General features: G+C 49.0%; 1 protein-coding gene and 1 pseudogene across 3 annotated transcripts in view; one reads left to right on the top strand and one right to left on the bottom strand.

The window, feature by feature from the left end:
• LOC136789445 (uncharacterized) overlaps nt 1-17479 on the top strand; it is a 145715-nt gene extending 128236 nt beyond the window's left edge. For all 3 annotated transcript variants that reach the window (XM_066989512.1, XM_066989511.1, XM_066989510.1), the window contains one exon: nt 8594-17479. In XM_066989512.1, the coding sequence (XP_066845613.1) occupies nt 13796-16849 (3054 nt within the window). In that variant the 5' untranslated portion in view covers nt 8594-13795 and the 3' untranslated portion in view covers nt 16850-17479. The remainder of the gene's footprint in view (nt 1-8593) is intronic.
• Nucleotides 1-18051, bottom strand: part of LOC136789440 (BDNF/NT-3 growth factors receptor-like) — a 153704-nt pseudogene that overhangs the window by 69682 nt on the left and 65971 nt on the right.

The following is an 18051-nucleotide window of genomic DNA, read 5'->3' as shown; positions in this document are numbered from 1 at the left end:
GACCTTTAAGTAAAGCAAAAATCCTGATTGTTAGAGCAACTGGGAAACAGACTTTAAGACACTTTTTACAACCCATGGATTGTGAGATTGGAGGGAAGGTTTTGATGTACTGATTTTTATATATGCCTGAATGTCCTCTCTCTTTGTTGTGAAGAGATTTGCTGTGCAAATTATGTGCACAGGTAATCTTCTTTACAACCAGAATAAAATTTGAAATTCCATCTGAAAATGCATGGAAGACACAAATTTGTTTATTGACAGAGCCAAAGACAGGAGAAAGACAGCAGATCCCTGAAGAGGTGTTGAACGCAGTGGCTCCTTTCATATGGGCAGGTGTTGGGAGGAATGGGTTAAAAGCGGAAGATTGGCAAGGAGGATGGGATCAGAATGGAAGACTAGTGAGGAGGATTGTAAGTATGCTCAAGTGACCTTGCAGCTGGGAATGCGTAAAGTCTGGGGAGCAGCAATGGAGAAAAACATAAATTATGTCTTCTGCTGTTTGTGCTCTATGTGTTTGACAAGTAGCACATCTGTGCATAGATAACATAGGTGTTTGATGGACATGGAGGTGCCCTATCGGATGTGCTTGAGCTCCCGGCCTTGGTACAAAGAAGATCAAAGAAGCACAGTGAGAATCACAGCATGGTGGTTAAAAACTGTGCCTGCACGAACTATTGATAAAAACAGGTGAAACCAGCAGGCTGGCGGTCTCCTAGCACAGACCCTGTTTAGTGGTTCCTGCATTCCCGCTTGCATGCCTGTGCTCGTGTACCTCTGCTCGGGTGCTGCTTTGGGGATCCCCCGGTTGGCTAAGTAACAAGAATAAATCTACTCTTTGCATTTTAGCTGCGAGTCTGTGGTTGTTCCTGTTGCTTGCCTGTGCTGACTCACAGAAGGAATACAGCCTGTGAGAGCAAAAAATTCGCTTCCAGTTCTGGTTGAGCTAAAACTAGGAGCTATACCTGTACAGGTGCCACAATATCCAATTAGCCTTACAGCAAGGAAGGGGCTGGAACCTCTAATAGACAACTTCCTATCTTATGGGCTAATCCGTGAATGTCAATCTAGTTTTAACACGCCAACACTCCCAGTAAAGAAACCGAATAGCAGTGAATATAGGTTTGTGCAAGATTTGTGAGCCATAAACAAAATAACTTAAGACATCCACACAGCAGAGCTGAATCCGTACACCCTTCAAACAGCACAATCTTAAAGAGACTCTTACTTTACAGTGTTGGATCTTAAAAACGCCTTCTTTTGTATACCCCTGGAGCCTGATAGTCCGACTGTATTTGCTTTTGAGTGGTAAAACCCCACGACAGGGAAAAAGACCAAATGTGCTGGACAGTACTACCATAAGAATTCAAGAACAGCCCCATGTTATTTGGGATTGCTGTGGGGGCAGATTTAAATAACTGGCAAAGCAAGAATGAAGGGTCATTATTGCACTATGTCAATGATTTGTTGCTAGGAGCCCCAACCAAATAAAAATGTGTACAATTGACTATCAGCTTGTTAAATTACCTGGGAACAGCCAGATACCAAGTATCCCAGAAAAAGGCCCAGATAGCCCAGCAGAAAGTGCAGTAGCTGGGGTTTGATATTTTTCAAGGACAGTGAGCATTAGGTCCAGAGCGAAAAGAAGCTATATGGCTAATTGCTGTCCCCCAAACCAAAAAGCAATTGTGAGGATTCCTAGGGATGGCAGGTTTTTGTCGAATCTGTATCCCCAAATTTGGACTAATAACAAAGCCTCTGTATGAAGCAACAAAGGGATCAGAAAATATGTTGGAGTGGACTGCTGAGTGCTGTAAAGGATTTGATGATATAAAGAGGGCCCTAATGTCATTCCCATCCCTAGTGTTGTCTTTCTTTCCTTATTTTCTCAGCTAAAAGACTACACAAGCTATAGAAAGACTACACAAGTTACAGGCCTCCCTGTTTTCTTCAAGGTTTCCTTGTTTTTTCCCAGCTTTGGGACTACACTAGGGCTGCCAAACCTGGAAAAACTCTTTCAATTGTTTGTTCATGAAACAAGCAAGGTGGCAGCCAGTGTGATGACCCAGATGTTGGGAAGCTGGAAAACACCAGTGGCCTACTTTTCCAAACAGCTAGACAAAATGAGTAGTCAAGGTCGGCCGCCTCGGAGCTGGCGCAGCCGCAGCCACAGCACCTGATCGCGAGTTACAGGGGGATTTTGGGCCCTTGCTTCGCCAGGGGTGGCCCGGGACAGCAGCATGACCAGGCAGCACCCACCAGCTCTAGGAAGAGAGGCTGACAGGGAGTGGACGTTACCAGGGCAATGGCAACTGTGCCCATGCCCTCTGCCTAGAAAAAGCCTCCAGGAGAGCAATGACTAGTTGCTGCCCACCACGAGCAGGGAGGAGTCAGCAGCACGTGCACACTGGTGTGCAGCTGGCGCGGCAGGGCGCGGGAGCTCTGCACCAACTCTTGGCAGTCTGCGAGATCGCACACCTATCATGGTGTTCACTAGGCAGAGAACTCACTCCAAAAAGACTGTGGTGACCCAGACGGAGGGTCTGGGCCTGACCAGCAACAGGGCTGTTCAGGCCTCTGGCTGCAGGGAGCGCCTGAGCCTGCCGCTGCCAGGGGAGGGCAGCAGGGAAACTACCTGTTCTCAGGTGGAAGGTCTGCTCACCATGGTGGCTGAGCTCAAGGAAGAGGTGGAGAGACTATGGAGCAGCAGGGTGTGTGAGCAGAAGATTGACTGGTGGAGTAAGTCCTTGGTGTGCCAGAGAGAAGGGTGCCGGGGATGCCCTCCAGAGGGTGGTGGAGCCCCTGCCCTGTCGCTGTCAGGCAGAGAGAGGGGACCAAAAATATGAGGAGGGTTGGAAGCGAGTCCCGGTTCGGCCCCGCAGGCAACCCCCCTACCTACCTACCTCGCTTCCCCAGGTGCCCCTCCATAATAGGTTTGAGGCCCTGGATCTTGAAGGAGAGCTAGGTGAGGATGTGGTGGAAGTCCTGCCTATGAGGTCACATTAGAAGAGGCAGTTGACACCATGCCTCAAGACTGCCTCCGAAAAGAAAGAAAGAAGGGTAATTGTAGTAGGAGATTCCCTTCTGAGAGGAACAGAGGGCCCAGTATGCAGAGCTGACCCTCATCGAAGGGAAGTCTGTAGTCTACCTGGAGCCCAGATCAGGGATATCACCAGGATACTCCCCAACTTGGTGCGCTCCACAGGCTACTACCCACTACTGATCTTCCAGATAGGTGGGGAGGAAGCTGCATCCTGTAGTCTGAGGGGAATGAAGAAAGATTTCAAGGCCTTGGGACGGTGGTTGGTGAAAGAGTCTGGTGCACAAGTCATTTTCTCTTCCCTCCTTCCATTCTGGGGTGATGATGTGGGACAGAATAGAAGGATCCGGTCCATGAATGATTGGCTATGTGACTGGTGCTACAGGCAGGGCTTTGGGTTTTTGATAATGGCTAGTTTTATAAGACACCAGTCCTGACAGTAATACACGGGAAAGGTTTATCTCACAGGGGCAGAAGGATTCTGGGACAGGAATTAGCAGGGCTCATTTGGAAAGCTTTAAACTAGATCCGAAGGGGAATGGGGAAGAAGCTGGGCTTGCAAAGGTGGGGCAGCACTCTAACAGTGAGGAAGACTGGGAGGCCTCCCACCCCCCTAGGGTGAAATCGGTGTGCTCAGCTCCCTGAAGTGCCTGTACATCAATGCATGTAGCATGGGGAATAAGCAAGAAGAGTATTGTGGTTTAACACCACACAGCCATTCGCTCACCCTCCCCCCTCCCTCTCTGGGGTGGGGGAGAGAAACGGGAAAGTGAAGCCTGTGAGTTGAGATAAAGACAGTTTATTAAGACAGGAAAATAATAATAATAATGATAATAGTACTACTAATAGTAATGTGTACGAAACAAGTGATGCACAATGCAATTGCTCGCCACCCGTTGACCGATGCCCAGCCTATCCCCGAGCAGCCGGCCCCCCCACCCCGGCCAGCCACCCCTATATATTGTTTAGCATGACGTCAGATGGTATGGAATACCCCTTTGGCCAGTTTGGGTCAGCTGTCCTGGGTCTGTCCCCTCCCAGCTCCTGCTGCACCCCTAGCCTGCTCGCTGGCAGGACAGAGCGAGAAGCTGAAAAGTCCTTGGCTTGGTGTAAGCACTGCTCTGCAACAATTAAAACATCAGCATGTTATCAGCGCTCTTCTCATCCTAACCCAAAACATAGCACCCTACCAGCTACTAGGAGGAAAATTAACTCTATCCTAGCTAAAACCAGGACAAGGAGTTAGAAATCCATGTTTGGTCAGGAGATTATGATCTCGTGACAATTACAGAGACATGGTGGGACAGCTCACATGACTGGAATGTGGTCATGGATGGGTATGTCCTTCTCAGAACAGACAGGCCAGCAAGGCGAGGTGGCGGAGTTTCTCTTTATGTGAGAGAGCATCTATATTGTATTGAGTACTGTTCAGGGGTGGATGAGGAGCGAGTTGAGAGTCTGTGGGTGAGAATTAAGGGGTAGGCTGGCATGGGGGATACTGTTGTGGGTGTCTATTACAAGCCACCAGATCACAATGAGGAAGTTGACGAGGCCTTCTACAGGCAGCTGATAGCAGCCTCGAGAACACAGGCCCTGGTTATTGTGGGGGATTTCAACTACCCTGACATTTTCTGGAAGGCCTACTCAGCCAGCCATCCGCAGTCCAAGATGTTCCTTCAGTGTATTGATGATAACTTCCTGATGCAAATGGTGGATGTGCCAACTAGGAGAGGAGCGCTGCTGGATCTTGTCCTCACTAACAAGGAGGGGCTGGTTGAAGCGGTGAAGGCTGAAGGCAGACTTGGTTGCAGCGACCATGAGATGGTGGAGTTTAGGATCTCATGTGGCAGGAACAGAATACCGAGCAGAATCGCAACCCTGGACTTCAGTACAGTCGGCTTTGGCCTTTTCAAGCATTTGCTAGGGGAAACCCCATGGGACAAGATATTTGAAAGAAAAAGAGCCCAAGATAGCTGGTTAGCTTTCAATGACTGCTTCTTCCGAGCTCAAGAACAGAGCATCCCAACAGTCAGGAAAAAGAGCCAGGAGACCTGCATGGTTAAACAGGGAACTGCTGGGCAAACTCAAGTGGAAGAGGAGAGTCTACAGATCATGGAAGAAGGGGCTGGCCACTTGGGAGGAATATAAGGCTGTTGTCAGAGGATGTAGGGAGGCAACTAGGAATGCTAATGCCTCCTTACCTTGTGAGAGGGGTGAAGGACAACAGAAAGGGATTCTTCAAATACATTGTGGATAAAACTAACACTAGAGGCAATGTAGGCCCACTGATGAATGAGGTGTGTGCCCTGGTGACAGAAGATAAAGAGAAAGCGGAGTTACTGAATACCTTCTTTGTCTCTGTCTATAATGCCAGAGGCTGTCCTGAGGAGCCCCGTACCCCTGAGTCCCGAGAGGAACTCGGGATAAAGGAGGAGTTTGCCTCGGTTGATGAGGACTGGGTTAAGGACCGATTAAGCAAGCTGGACATCCATAAGTCCACGAGTCCTGATGGGATGCACCCATGGGTGCTGAGGGAGCTGGCAGAAGTCATTGTTAGGCCATTCTCCATCATCTTTGGTAAGTCGTGGGCATCGGGAGAGGTGCCTGAGGACTGGAGGAAAGCAAATGTCACTCTGGTTTTCAAAAAGGGCAAGGAGGACCCAGGTAACTATAGACCGGTCAGCCTCACCTCCATCCCTGGTAAGGTGATGGAACAACTTATCCTTGGCATCGTCTCTTGACATATCAAGGATAAAAGTGTCATTAGGGGCAGTCAACATGGCTTCACCAAGGGGAAGTCGTGCTTGACCAACTTGATAGCCTTTTATGAGGATATAACCAGGAGGATAGATTATAGCAAAGCAGTGCACGTGGTCTATCTTGATTTCAGTAAAGCCTTTGACACCATCTCCCACAGCATCCTCGCAGCTAAACTGAGGAAGTGTGGTCTGGATGATCAGGTAGTGAGGTGGACTGTAAACTGGCTGAAGGGAAGAAGCCAGAGGGTTGTGGTCAATGGGACGGAGTCGAGTTGGAGTCTTATATCTAGTGGAGTCCCTCAAGGGTCGGTACTGGGACCAGCATTGTTCAATATATTCATCAGTGACTTGGATGAGGGAATAGAGTGTGCCATCAGCAAGTTTGCTGATGACACTAAACTGGGAGGAGTGGCTGACATGCCAGAAGGCTGTGCTGCCATCCAGTGGGACCTCGACAGGTTGGAGAGTTGGGCGGGGAGAAACTTAATGAAATATAATGAGGGCAAGTGTATAGTCCTGCATCTGGGCAAGAACAACCCCAGACATCAGTATAAGTTAGGGACTGCCCTGCTGGAGAGTAGTGAAGGGGAAAGGAACCTGGGGGTCCTTGTGGACAGCGGAATGACCATGAGCCAACAGTGTGCCCTCGTGGCCAAGAAGGCCAATGGCATCCTGGGGTGTATCAGGAGGGGTGTGGTTAGTAGGTCGAGAGAGGTTCTTCCCCTCTACTCTGCCCTGGTGAGACCGCATCTGGAATATTGCGTCCAGTTCTGGGCCCCTCAGTTCAAGAAGGACAGGGAACTGCTTGAGAGCATCCATCTCAGAGCCACAAGGATGATTAAGGGAGTGGAGCATCTCCCTTATGAGGAAAGGCTGAGGGAGATGGGTCTCTTTAGCTTGGAGAAGAGGAGACTGAGGGGTGACCTTATTAATGTTTATAAATATGTAAAGGGTGAGTGTCAGGAGGATGGGGCCAGGCTCTTCTCAGTGACATCCAATGATAGGACCAGGGCCAGTGGGTTTAAGCTGGAACACAGGAGGTTCTGCTTAAATATGAGACAAAACTTTTTTACGTTGAGGGTGACAGAATACTGGAACAGGCTTCCCTGAGGGGTTGTGGAGTCTTCTTCTCTGGAGACATTCAAAACCTGACTGGATGCTTTCCTGTGTGACGTGATTTAGGTGTTCCTGCTCCGTCAGGGGGATTGGAGTAGATGGTCTTTCAAGGGCCCTTCCAATCCCTAACATTCTGTGATGTGTGATTCTGTGGAACTGAAATGCAAACTATCGCAAACCAAGTACAGAATGGCTTGGGTTGGAAGGGACCTTAAAGACCATCTAGTTCCAATCCCCTTGCCATAGGCAGGGATGCCACCCACTAGAACAGGTTGCTCAGGGCCTCATCTAACCTGGTCTTGAACCCCTCCAGGGATAGGGCAACCACAACCCCTCTGGGAGACCTGTTCCAGTGCCTCACCACCCTCTGAGTGAAGAATTTCCTCCTAACCTCTAATCTAAATATCCTCTCTTTTAGTTTAAAACCATTCCCACTTGTCCTGCCATTATCTGACTAAGCAAAGAGTCGCTCTCCATCTTTCTTATAAGTCCCCTTTAAGTATTGAAAGGTTGCAATGAGGTCACCCTGGAGCCTTCTCTTTAGGCTGCACAACCCCAGCTCTCTCAGCCTTTCTTTGTAGGAGAGGTACTCCAGCCCTCTGATCATCTTTGTGGTCCTCCTCTGGACTCGTTCTAACAGGTCCACATCCTTCTTGTGCTGGGGGCCCCAGAGCTGGATAAAGTACTCCAAGTGGGACCTCACAAGGACAGAGTAGAGGGGGAAAATCACCTCCCTCGACCTGCTGGCCACGCCTTTTTTTGATGCAGCCCAGGATGCAGTTGGCCTTCTGGGTTGCAAGCGCATGCTGCTGGCTCATGTTGAGCCTTTTGTCCATGAGAACCCCTAAGTCCTTCTCTGCAGGGCTGCTCTCAATGGGTTCTTCTCCCAGTCTGTACTCATGTCTGGGATTGCCCCAACCCACGTGCAGCACCTTTCACTTGTTGAACCTCATTAGGTTCACGTAGGTCCAGTTCCCGAGATGTTGAGCCTTTTGTCCATGAGAACCCCCAAGTCTCTCTCTGCAGGGCTGCTCTCAATGAGTTCTTCTCCCAATCTGTATTCATGTCTCAGATTGCCCCAGCCCAGGTGCAGCACCTTGCACTTGGACTTGTTGAACCTCATGCAGCTCACATGGGACCACTTCTCCAGTTTGTCTGGGTCCCTTTGGATGGCATCCCTTCCTTCTGTTGTATCAACTGCACTACTCATCTTGGTGTCATCTGCAAACTTGCTGAGGGTGCACTCAGTCCCATTATCTGTCATTGATGAAGATATTGAAAAGCACCTTTCCCAAGACAGACCCCTGAGGGACACCACTCGTCACCGGCCTCCACTTGGACATAGAAACATTGTCCACTACTCTCTAGGTGCAGCCATCAAGCCAATTCCTTATCCACCGGATGGTCCACCCTTCAAATACATATCTTTCCAATTTAGAGATTAGTATGTCATGCAGGACCGTGTCAAAAGCCTTACAGAAGTCCAGGTAAATGACATCACAGAATCACAGAATGGTCAAGGTTGGAAGGGACCTCTGAAGATCATCTAGTCCAACCCCCCTGGCAAACCGTACCCTGTAAATGAATTACTGACAGAAGGGAGTCAAATGCATATAAGAGGGGAAGGTTGAGTCAGGCAATATTTGCTGTCTTTGTCTGCTGTGTTGTCCTCTCTCCATAGATATGCATAGGAGCGACTACTGATTCCATTGGACATTCCGGTATACCCATTCAGACCTGGCCATCAGGTGCTGATCCGAAAGTGGAAAGATGGGCCTCCAAAGGAAAAGTGGAAAGGACCCTATACCATCTTGCTCCACACCTACACTGCAATCAAAGTAGAAGTGATCAAATCGTGGATTCACTATACTTGTATAAAAGCAGCACCAGAAGAAGAGAAGCGAGGCCTACCATCAGGAGAAACACAAGAGATTTCGTGGCAAGTTGAACGTACTGAGGACTTGAAATTGTTGTTTAAAAGGACAAAATGATTTCTATTTTGGTTATATTTTCCTTAAAAGAGCTGACCTATGTTTCGACTTCTTGGACATAGAATTCTATAGTTCAGTTAGCTTTAAACTTAACCCATTTTGCGACTATATCATCTTGTTGGGTGTGTACCCATGTACTTGTCTTGGCACATGACAGAACTCCTATCTATGCTATACCACTCACATTGCACAAGACAGATGTATGGCAATTAGCAAATACGAGCAATGCTAGTATCTTCTCCCAGTCACAGTTTCCCTCTCTCCCTGTGTATCCTATTGAGAGAGAAACTCTGTCATGGGCATGCTCAATAGAAGTAGAGAGAATGCTGCCCAGCGATCGTATGTAGGTTCCTGGAATCTGACTGGACAATGTAAAACTATTATTACAGTTGAAACTACCAATTACGCTATCATAAGAAATTATGGAAATAGAAGTGGACCTATTGGCCACCACTGGTGGATATCTGGCATGGTTAAACAAGGAGCTGCTGGTCAAACTTAGGCATAAGAAGGAAACGCACAGACAGTGGAAACAGGACCATGTGCTCTGGGAAGAGTACAGAAACGCTGTCCGGATGTGCAGGGATGGGATCAGAAAACCCAAGGCATGGATGGAACTGAGCTTGGCAAAGGATGCAAAGAATAACAAGAAGGTGTTCTACAGGTACGTTGGCTGCAAAAGAAAGACTAAGGAAAGTGTATCGCCTCTGACAAAAGAAGATGGAGAACAGGTAACAGCAGATGTGGAGAAAGCAGAGGTACTTAACTTTGCCTCGGTCTTCACTAGTGGTCTAGCTTCCCATGTCTCTCGAGTACCCAAACATCTAGGCGGGGGTGAACAGAGTACCTCCCACTATAAGCAAATAGCAAGTTTGGGACCTCCTGACGCAACTTAACTACACGTCTATGGGGCTTGATGACATGCATCTCAGGGTCCTGAGGGAATGGGATGATGCATTCGCCAAGCCACTCTCCATCATATGTGAAAAATCATGTGTCCTGGTTCCAGTTAGGACAGAGTTAAGTAGCTCATAGTAGCTGGTAGGGTGCTATGTTTTGGATTAGGATGAGAAGAGCGCTGATAACATGTTGATGTTTTAATTGTTGCAGAGCAGTGTTTACACCAGGCCAAGGACTTTTCGGCTTCTTGCTCTGTCCTGCCAGCGAGCAGGCTGGGGGTGCAGCAGGAGCTGGGAGGGGACAGACCCAGGACAGCTGACCCAAACTGGCCAAAGGGGTATTCCATACCATCTGACGTCATGCTAAACAATATATAGGGGTGGCTGGCTGGGGTGGGGGGGCCGGCTGCTCGGGAATAGGCTGGGCATCGGTCAGCGGGTGGTGAGCAATTGCATTGTGCATCACTTGTTTTCTTACACATTATTATTGTTAATACTATTACCATTATCACTATTATTATTATTATTGTTATTATTATTTTCCTGTCTTAATAAACTGTCTTTATCTCAACTCACAGGCTTCACTTTCCCGTTTCTCTCCCCCATCCCAGAGAGGGAGGGGGGAGGGTGAGCGAACGGCTGTGTGGTGTTTAGCTGCCAGCCGGGTTAAACCACAACAGTCCTTTTGGCGCCCAACGTGGGGCCCGAAGGGTTGAGATATCGACAAATCTGACCAGAGTGTGTTAAACTAAAATTGGTATAAGTATTGGACCTGCTTAATAGTTGCTAGTCACGATGTTGATTGCCTTAATCTCCAGTCTGCTGTACCTGTATTCCAAATTGAGTTTTATGGTGCGTTACTTTCTGTATGTGCTCCCTGTTGCACTGTTTATCCTTTCCGGGCCCTGGTTTAAGATTGTTATGGTACTGTGCGGTGTAGCAATGGCTTATGAAATGATGAAATATCTGGTCACGACTTTAACCTGGTATTTGTACTCAGCACTGATGTCGACTCTATACTTTGGAACCCATATCTCGGAAACTATTAGCAATTACACCTATTGCCTGTTTTCGTTAGGGAGCCAATCTGTGAAGGGGACAGGGGAAGACATGTTTCCCTACCTGTTCACTCTCCCTTTCTCCTTCACCACCACCCTCTTATCCCCCGAGCTAGTTACGGTGGTTCTCCGAGATGTTGAATATCCTTAGGGTACTCAGACCAGCCTGCTCTTGTTGTTATGTCTCCTGAATGCGCTTCAGATTTTGTGGAGGGTTAAACAACTACTTAGGAATCTCATCCGGAGATCTGTCTTGAGGCGGGATAGTTGCGAGTGGCAGGGAGTGTGGGAGGATATGGCCAGGTTTCTAGAGCAGTGGGCACCTCCAGTGTTTTGGACATTCACCCCTGAACAACTGCAAAATCCTAAAAAGCTGGCAGAATGCTTGAAAAAAAGGTGTCATGACTCTGGCAGTTCCAAAGTGACACAAATGACTGTAGCGTGCTGGGGTCTGGCTTGTGCCTATCGAGCTGCAATTGATGCTACTAGCAACCTAGCTCCAGCTCCTGCAGCCGCTCCAGCTCCAGCTCCTGCAGCCGCTCCAGCTCCTGCAGCCGCTCCAGCTCCAGCTCCTGCAGCCGCTCCAGCTCCTGCAGCCGTTCCGGCTCCAGCTCCTGCAGCCGCTCCAGCTCCAGCTCCTGCAGCCGTTCCGGCTCCTGCAGCCGCTCCAGCTCCAGCTCCTGCAGCCGCTCCAGCTCCTGCAGCCGTTCCGGCTCCAGCTCCTGCAGCCGCTCCAGCTCCAGCTCCTGCAGCCGTTCCGGCTCCTGCAGCCGCTCCAGCTCCAGCTCCTGCAGCCCCTCCAGCTCCAGCTCCAGCTCCTGCAGCCGTTCCGGCTCCTGCAGCCGCTCCAGCTCCAGCTCCTGCAGCCGCTCCAGCTCCAGCCCCTGCAGCCGCTCCAGCTCCTGCAGCTGCCCCAGCTCGTGCAGCTGCTCCCACTCCTGTGGCTGGGTCAGAGAAACGAGCTGTAGCAGTGCAAGTTGACCCCGCAGAGGGTATTCCAACCCCTGTGGCAGACCCTGTGTCTGGGTCAGAGAAACGAGCTGTAGCAGTGCAAGTTGACCCCGCAGAGGGTATTCCAACCCCTGTGGCAGACCCTGTGTCTGGGTCAGAGAAACGAGCTGTAGCAGTGCAAGTTGCCCCTGTAGACAAGGTGAAAAAATGGTATAGAGGCTCAGGTCGTTTAAAACGCAGACAGTCTTCTGCTAAGTCTGGGCGTAGTGAAGACGAGGCTGGGCCATCAAAGGTGCAGGAGACTGAAGATGAGGATGAGGATGGCGAAAAATCAACAGTAACTACCCGGACTCCATACCAGCCATCAAAGGTGCAGGAGACTGAAGATGAGGATGAGGATGTCGGAAAATCAACAGTAACTACCCGGACTCTACACCGGCCATCAAAGGTGCAGAAGACTGAAGATGAGGATGAGGATGTCGAAAAATCAACAGTAATTACCCGGACTCCATACCAGCCATCAAAGGTGCAGGAGACTGAAGATGAGGATGAGGATGTCGGAAAATCAACAGTAACTACCCGGACTCTACACCGGCCATCAAAGGTGCAGAAGACTGAAGATGAGGATGAGGATGTCGAAAAATCAACAGTAATTACCCGGACTCTATACTAGCGTGAGCTACGAGATGTGCGAAAAGATTTTGGTCGCTGTATAGGCGAGCAGCTTGTCACCTGGCTGCTCCGGTGCTGGGACACGGGAGCCAATTATGTGGAATTGGAGGGCAAGGAAGCCAGGCGGCTGGGATCCCTTGCTAGGGACGCATGCATTGACAAAGCAATTGGAGATGGAGCACGATCTCGCAGCCTCTGGAGGCGTCTCCTGTCAGCTGTGAAGGAAAGGTATCCCTTCAAGGAAGAACTTGTATGTTTACCAAGCAAATGGACCACCATGGAGAAGGGAATTCAGTACCTGAGGGAATTGGCCGTACGGGAAGTAATTTATAAGGACCTAGACGACGCACAAACATCCGCAGCTCCAGATGCAGTCCGGTGTACACTACCCATGTGGCGGAAGTTTGTACAGAGTGCCCCATCATCATATGCCAACTCATTGGCAATACTAGCCTGGAAAACTGAGGAGAATCCCACAGTGAATGAAGTGACTAAAATACTCCGGCAGTACGAAGGAAATCTCTCCTCTTCCCTAAAGGCCTGTGTCTCAGCTGTGGAGAAACTCTCTGAAGAGGTCCACCAACTTAAAGAGAATTTATCTTCCCCTCCACCTGAACGAACCAGTGTCCACCAGCTAAAAGAGAATGCTTTAGAGAAACTTTCTGAAAAGATCCACCAACTTGAAGAAAGATTATCTTCCCCTTCACCTGAACGAACCAGTGTCCACCAGCTAAAAGAGAATGCTTTGGAGAAACTTTCTGAAAAGATCCACCAACTTGAAGAAAGATTATCTTCCCCTTCACCTGAACGAACCAGTGTCCACCAGCTAAAAGAGAATACCTTGGAGAAACTTTCTGAAAAGATCCACCAACTTGAAGAGAGATTATTTTCCTCCCCACCTGTACAAACCAGTGTCTCAGCTATTAGGGGTAAACGTTCATCTATGCAAGGAAGACAATATGGTGGGCACACACACCGCGCCACCCTGTGGTTTTACCTACGTGACCATGGAGAGGACATGAGAAAATGGGATGGAAAATCTACTGCGACCCTAGAGGCACGGGTACGTGAATTGCAAAGGAAAACAATTGGGAAAAAGGAGTTCTCTGAAAGGTTTGCTGCTCCAACTTCCAGCAGGCAGTCCTTTAAACACAGAAATGAAGATTCTGACCAGGACTAGAGGGGCCCTGCCTCCAGCCAGGGGGAGGAAAGGGACAATCGAGTTTATTGGACTGTGTGGATTCGATGGCCTGGCACGTCAGACGCACAGAAGTATAAGGCTTTAGTAGACACCGGTGCACAATGTACTCTAATGCCATCAAGCTATAAAGGGCCAGAGCCCATCTGTATTTATGGTGTGACGGGGGGATCCCAGCAGTTAACTGTATTGGAGGCTGAAGTGAGTCTAACCGGTAATGAGTGGCAAAAGCACCGTATTGTGACTGGCCCAGATGCTCCGTGCATCCTTGGCATAGACTATCTTAGAAGAGGATATTTCAAGGACCCAAAAGGGTTCCGCTGGGCTTTTGGCATAGCTGCTTTGGAGACAGAGGACATTAAACAGTTGTCTACCTTGCCCGGTCTCTCAGAGGACCCTTCTGTTGTGGGGTTGCTGAGGGTTGAAGAACAGCAAGTGCCGATCGCTACCACAACTGTGCACCGGCGGCAATATCGCACCAACCGAGACTCCCTGAGTCCCATCCATAAGCTAATTCGTCAACTGGAGAGCCAAGGAGTGATCAGCAAGACTCATTCACCTTTTAATAGTCCCATATGGCCAGTGCGAAAGTCTAATGGTGAGTGGAGACTAACAGTGGACTATCGTGGCCTGAACGAAGTCACGCCACCACTGAGTGCTGCAGTGCCGGACATGCTAGAACTCCAGTATGAACTGGAATCAAAGGCAGCCAAGTGGTATGCCACAATTGATATCGCTAATGCATTTTTCTCCATCCCTCTAGCAGCACAGTGCAGGCCACAGTTTGCTTTCACTTGGAGGGGAGTCCAATATACTTGGAATCGGCTGCCCCAGGGGTGGAAACACAGCCCTACCATTTGCCATGGACTGATCCAGTCTGCGCTGGAGCAGGGGGAAGCTCCTGAACACCTGCAGTACATCGATGACATCATTGTGTGGGGTGACACTGCAGAAGAAGTTTTCGAGAAAGGGAAGAAAATAGTCCAAATCCTTCTGAAGGCCGGTTTTGCCATAAAACAGAATAAAGTTAAAGGACCTGCACGAGAGATCCAGTTTTTAGGAATTAAATGGCAAGATGGACGTCGTCAAATCCCAATGGATGTGATCAACAAGATAACAGCTATGTCTCCACCAACTAGCAAAAAAGAAACACAAACTTTCCTAGGTGTCGTGGGGTTTTGGAGAATGCATATTCCAAATTACAGTCTGATTGTAAACCCGCTCTACCAAGTAAACCGTAAGAAGAATGCTTTTGAATGGGGCCCTGAGCAACGACAAGCCTTTGAACAAATTAAGCAGGAAATAGTTCATGCAGTAGCCCTCGGGCCAGTCCGAACAGGACCAGATGTAAAGAATGTGCTCTACACCGCAGCCGGAGAGAATGGTCCCACCTGGAGCCTCTGGCAGAAAGAACCTGGGGAAACTCGAGGTCGACCCCTGGGGTTTTGGAGTCGGGGATACAGAGGATCTGAAGCCCGCTATACTCCAACTGAAAAGGAGATATTGGCAGCATATGAAGGAGTTCGATCTGCTTCGGAAGTGGTCGGTACTGAAGCGCAGCTCCTCCTGGCACCCCGACTGCCGGTACTAGGCTGGATGTTCAAAGGAAGGGTCCCCTCTACGCATCATGCAACTGATGCTACATGGAGCAAGTGGGTTGCACTGATTACTCAGTGGGCTCGAATAGGAAACCCCAGTCGCCCAGGAATCTTGGAGGTGATTATGGACTGGCCAGAAGGCAAATACTTTGGGATATCATCAGAGGAGGAGGTGGTTCGTGCTGAAGAAGCCCCCCTGTACAACAAGCTACCGGAAAATGAGAAGAAATATGCCTTGTTCACTGACGGGTCCTGTCGTATTGTGGGAAAGCATCGGCGATGGAAAGCTGCTGTATGGAGTCCTACACGACGAGTTGCAGAAGCTGCTGAGGGAGAAGGTGAATCGAGTCAGTTTGCAGAAGTAAAAGCCATTCAGCTGGCTTTAGATATTGCTGAACGAGAAAAGTGGCCAATTCTCTATCTCTATACTGATTCATGGATGGTACCAAATGCCCTGTGGGGGTGGTTACAGCAATGGAAGCAGAACAACTGGCAGCGCAGGGGCAAGCCCATCTGGGCTGCGGCATTGTGGCAAGATATTGCTGCCCGGGTAGAGAACCTGGTTGTAAAGGTACGCCATGTAGATGCTCACATGCCCAAGGATTGGGCTACTGAAGAACACCAAAACAACCAGCAGGTGGATCAGGCTGCTAAGATTGAAGTGGCTCAGGTGGACCTGGACTGGCAACATAAAGGTGAATTATTTATAGCCCGATGGGCCCATGACACCTCAGGCCATCAAGGTAGAGATGCAACATACAGATGGGCTCGCGATCGAGGGGTGGACCTGACCATGGACACTATAGCACAGGTTATTCATGACTGTGAAACATGTGCTGCAATCAAGCAAGCCAAACGGTCAAAACCTCTTTGGTATGGAGGACGATGGCTGAAATATAAATATGGAGAGGCCTGGCAGATTGATTACATCACACTCCCTCAAACCCGCAACGGCAAGCGCCACGTACTTACAATGGTGGAAGCAACCACCGGATGGCTGGAAACATATCCTGTGCCCCATGCCACCGCCCAGAACACTACCCTGGGCCTTGAAAAGCAAGTCTTATGGCGACATGGCACCCCAGAGAGAATTGAGTCAGACAACGGGACTCATTTCCGAAACAACCTTATAGACACTTGGGCCAAAGAACATGGTATTGAGTGGGTGTATCACATCCCCTATCATGCACCAGCCTCTGGAAAAGTTGAACGATACAATGGACTGTTGAAGACTACACTGAAAGCAATGGGTGCTGGGACATTCAAAAATTGGGATACACATTTGGCAAAGGCCACCTGGTTAGTCAATACTAGGGGATCTGCCAACCGAGCTGGACCTGCCCAATCAAACCTGTTACGCACTGTAGAAGGGGATAAAGTTCCTGTAGTGCATGTAAGAAACATGCTGGGTAAAACAGTCTGGGCTACTCCTGCCTCAGGAAAAGGCAAACCCATTCGTGGAATTGCTTTTGCTCAGGGACCTGGATGCACTTGGTGGGTAATGCAAAAGAATGGGGAGGTCCGGTGTGTACCTCAAGGGGATTTGATACTGGGTGAGAATAGCCCATGAGTTGAATTGTAGTATGTTAATTATTATATAATAATGTATATCATCACTACCATGATTGCTATATATCATAGATGAAAATGGTGATTAATTAGAATGTATTGGACAGAGTGTAACCTGAGCATGACATAAATGGTATGGAATAAGGGGTGGATATCTGTCCTGGTTCCAGTTAGGACAGAGTTAAGTAGCTCATAGTAGCTGGTAGGGTGCTATGTTTTGGATTAGGATGAGAAGAGCGCTGATAACATGTTGATGTTTTAATTGTTGCAGAGCAGTGTTTACACCAGGCCAAGGACTTTTCGGCTTCTTGCTCTGTCCTGCCAGCGAGCAGGCTGGGGGTGCAGCAGGAGCTGGGAGGGGACAGACCCAGGACAGCTGACCCAAACTGGCCAAAGGGGTATTCCATACCATCTGACGTCATGCTAAACAATATATAGGGGTGGCTGGCCGGGGTGGGGGGGCCGGCTGCTCGGGAATAGGCTGGGCATCGGTCAGCGGGTGGTGAGCAATTGCATTGTGCATCACTTGTTTTCTTACACATTATTATTGTTAATACTATTACCATTATCACTATTATTATTATTATTGTTATTATTATTTTCCTGTCTTAATAAACTGTCTTTATCTCAACTCACAGGCTTCACTTTCCCGTTTCTCTCCCCCATCCCAGAGAGGGAGGGGGGAGGGTGAGCGAACGGCTGTGTGGTGTTTAGCTGCCAGCCGGGTTAAACCACAACAGTCCTTTTGGCGCCCAACGTGGGGCCCGAAGGGTTGAGATATCGACAAATCTGACCAGAGTGTGTTAAACTAAAATTGGTATAAGTATTGGACCTGCTTAATAGTTGCTAGTCACGATGTTGATTGCCTTAATCTCCAGTCTGCTGTACCTGTATTCCAAATTGAGTTTTATGGTGCGTTACTTTCTGTATGTGCTCCCTGTTGCACTGTTTATCCTTTCCGGGCCCTGGTTTAAGATTGTTATGGTACTGTGCGGTGTAGCAATGGCTTATGAAATGATGAAATATCTGGTCACGACTTTAACCTGGTATTTGTACTCAGCACTGATGTCGACTCTATACTTTGGAACCCATATCTCGGAAACTATTAGCAATTACACCTATTGCCTGTTTTCGTTAGGGAGCCAATCTGTGAAGGGGACAGGGGAAGACATGTTTCCCTACCTGTTCACTCTCCCTTTCTCC

The sequence above is a fragment of the Anser cygnoides genome, unplaced genomic scaffold (genome assembly GCF_040182565.1).
Source record: "Anser cygnoides isolate HZ-2024a breed goose unplaced genomic scaffold, Taihu_goose_T2T_genome scaffold_45_1, whole genome shotgun sequence".
Lineage (NCBI taxonomy): Eukaryota > Metazoa > Chordata > Aves > Anseriformes > Anatidae > Anser > Anser cygnoides.
This window is presented reverse-complemented; position numbering and strand designations above follow the sequence as displayed.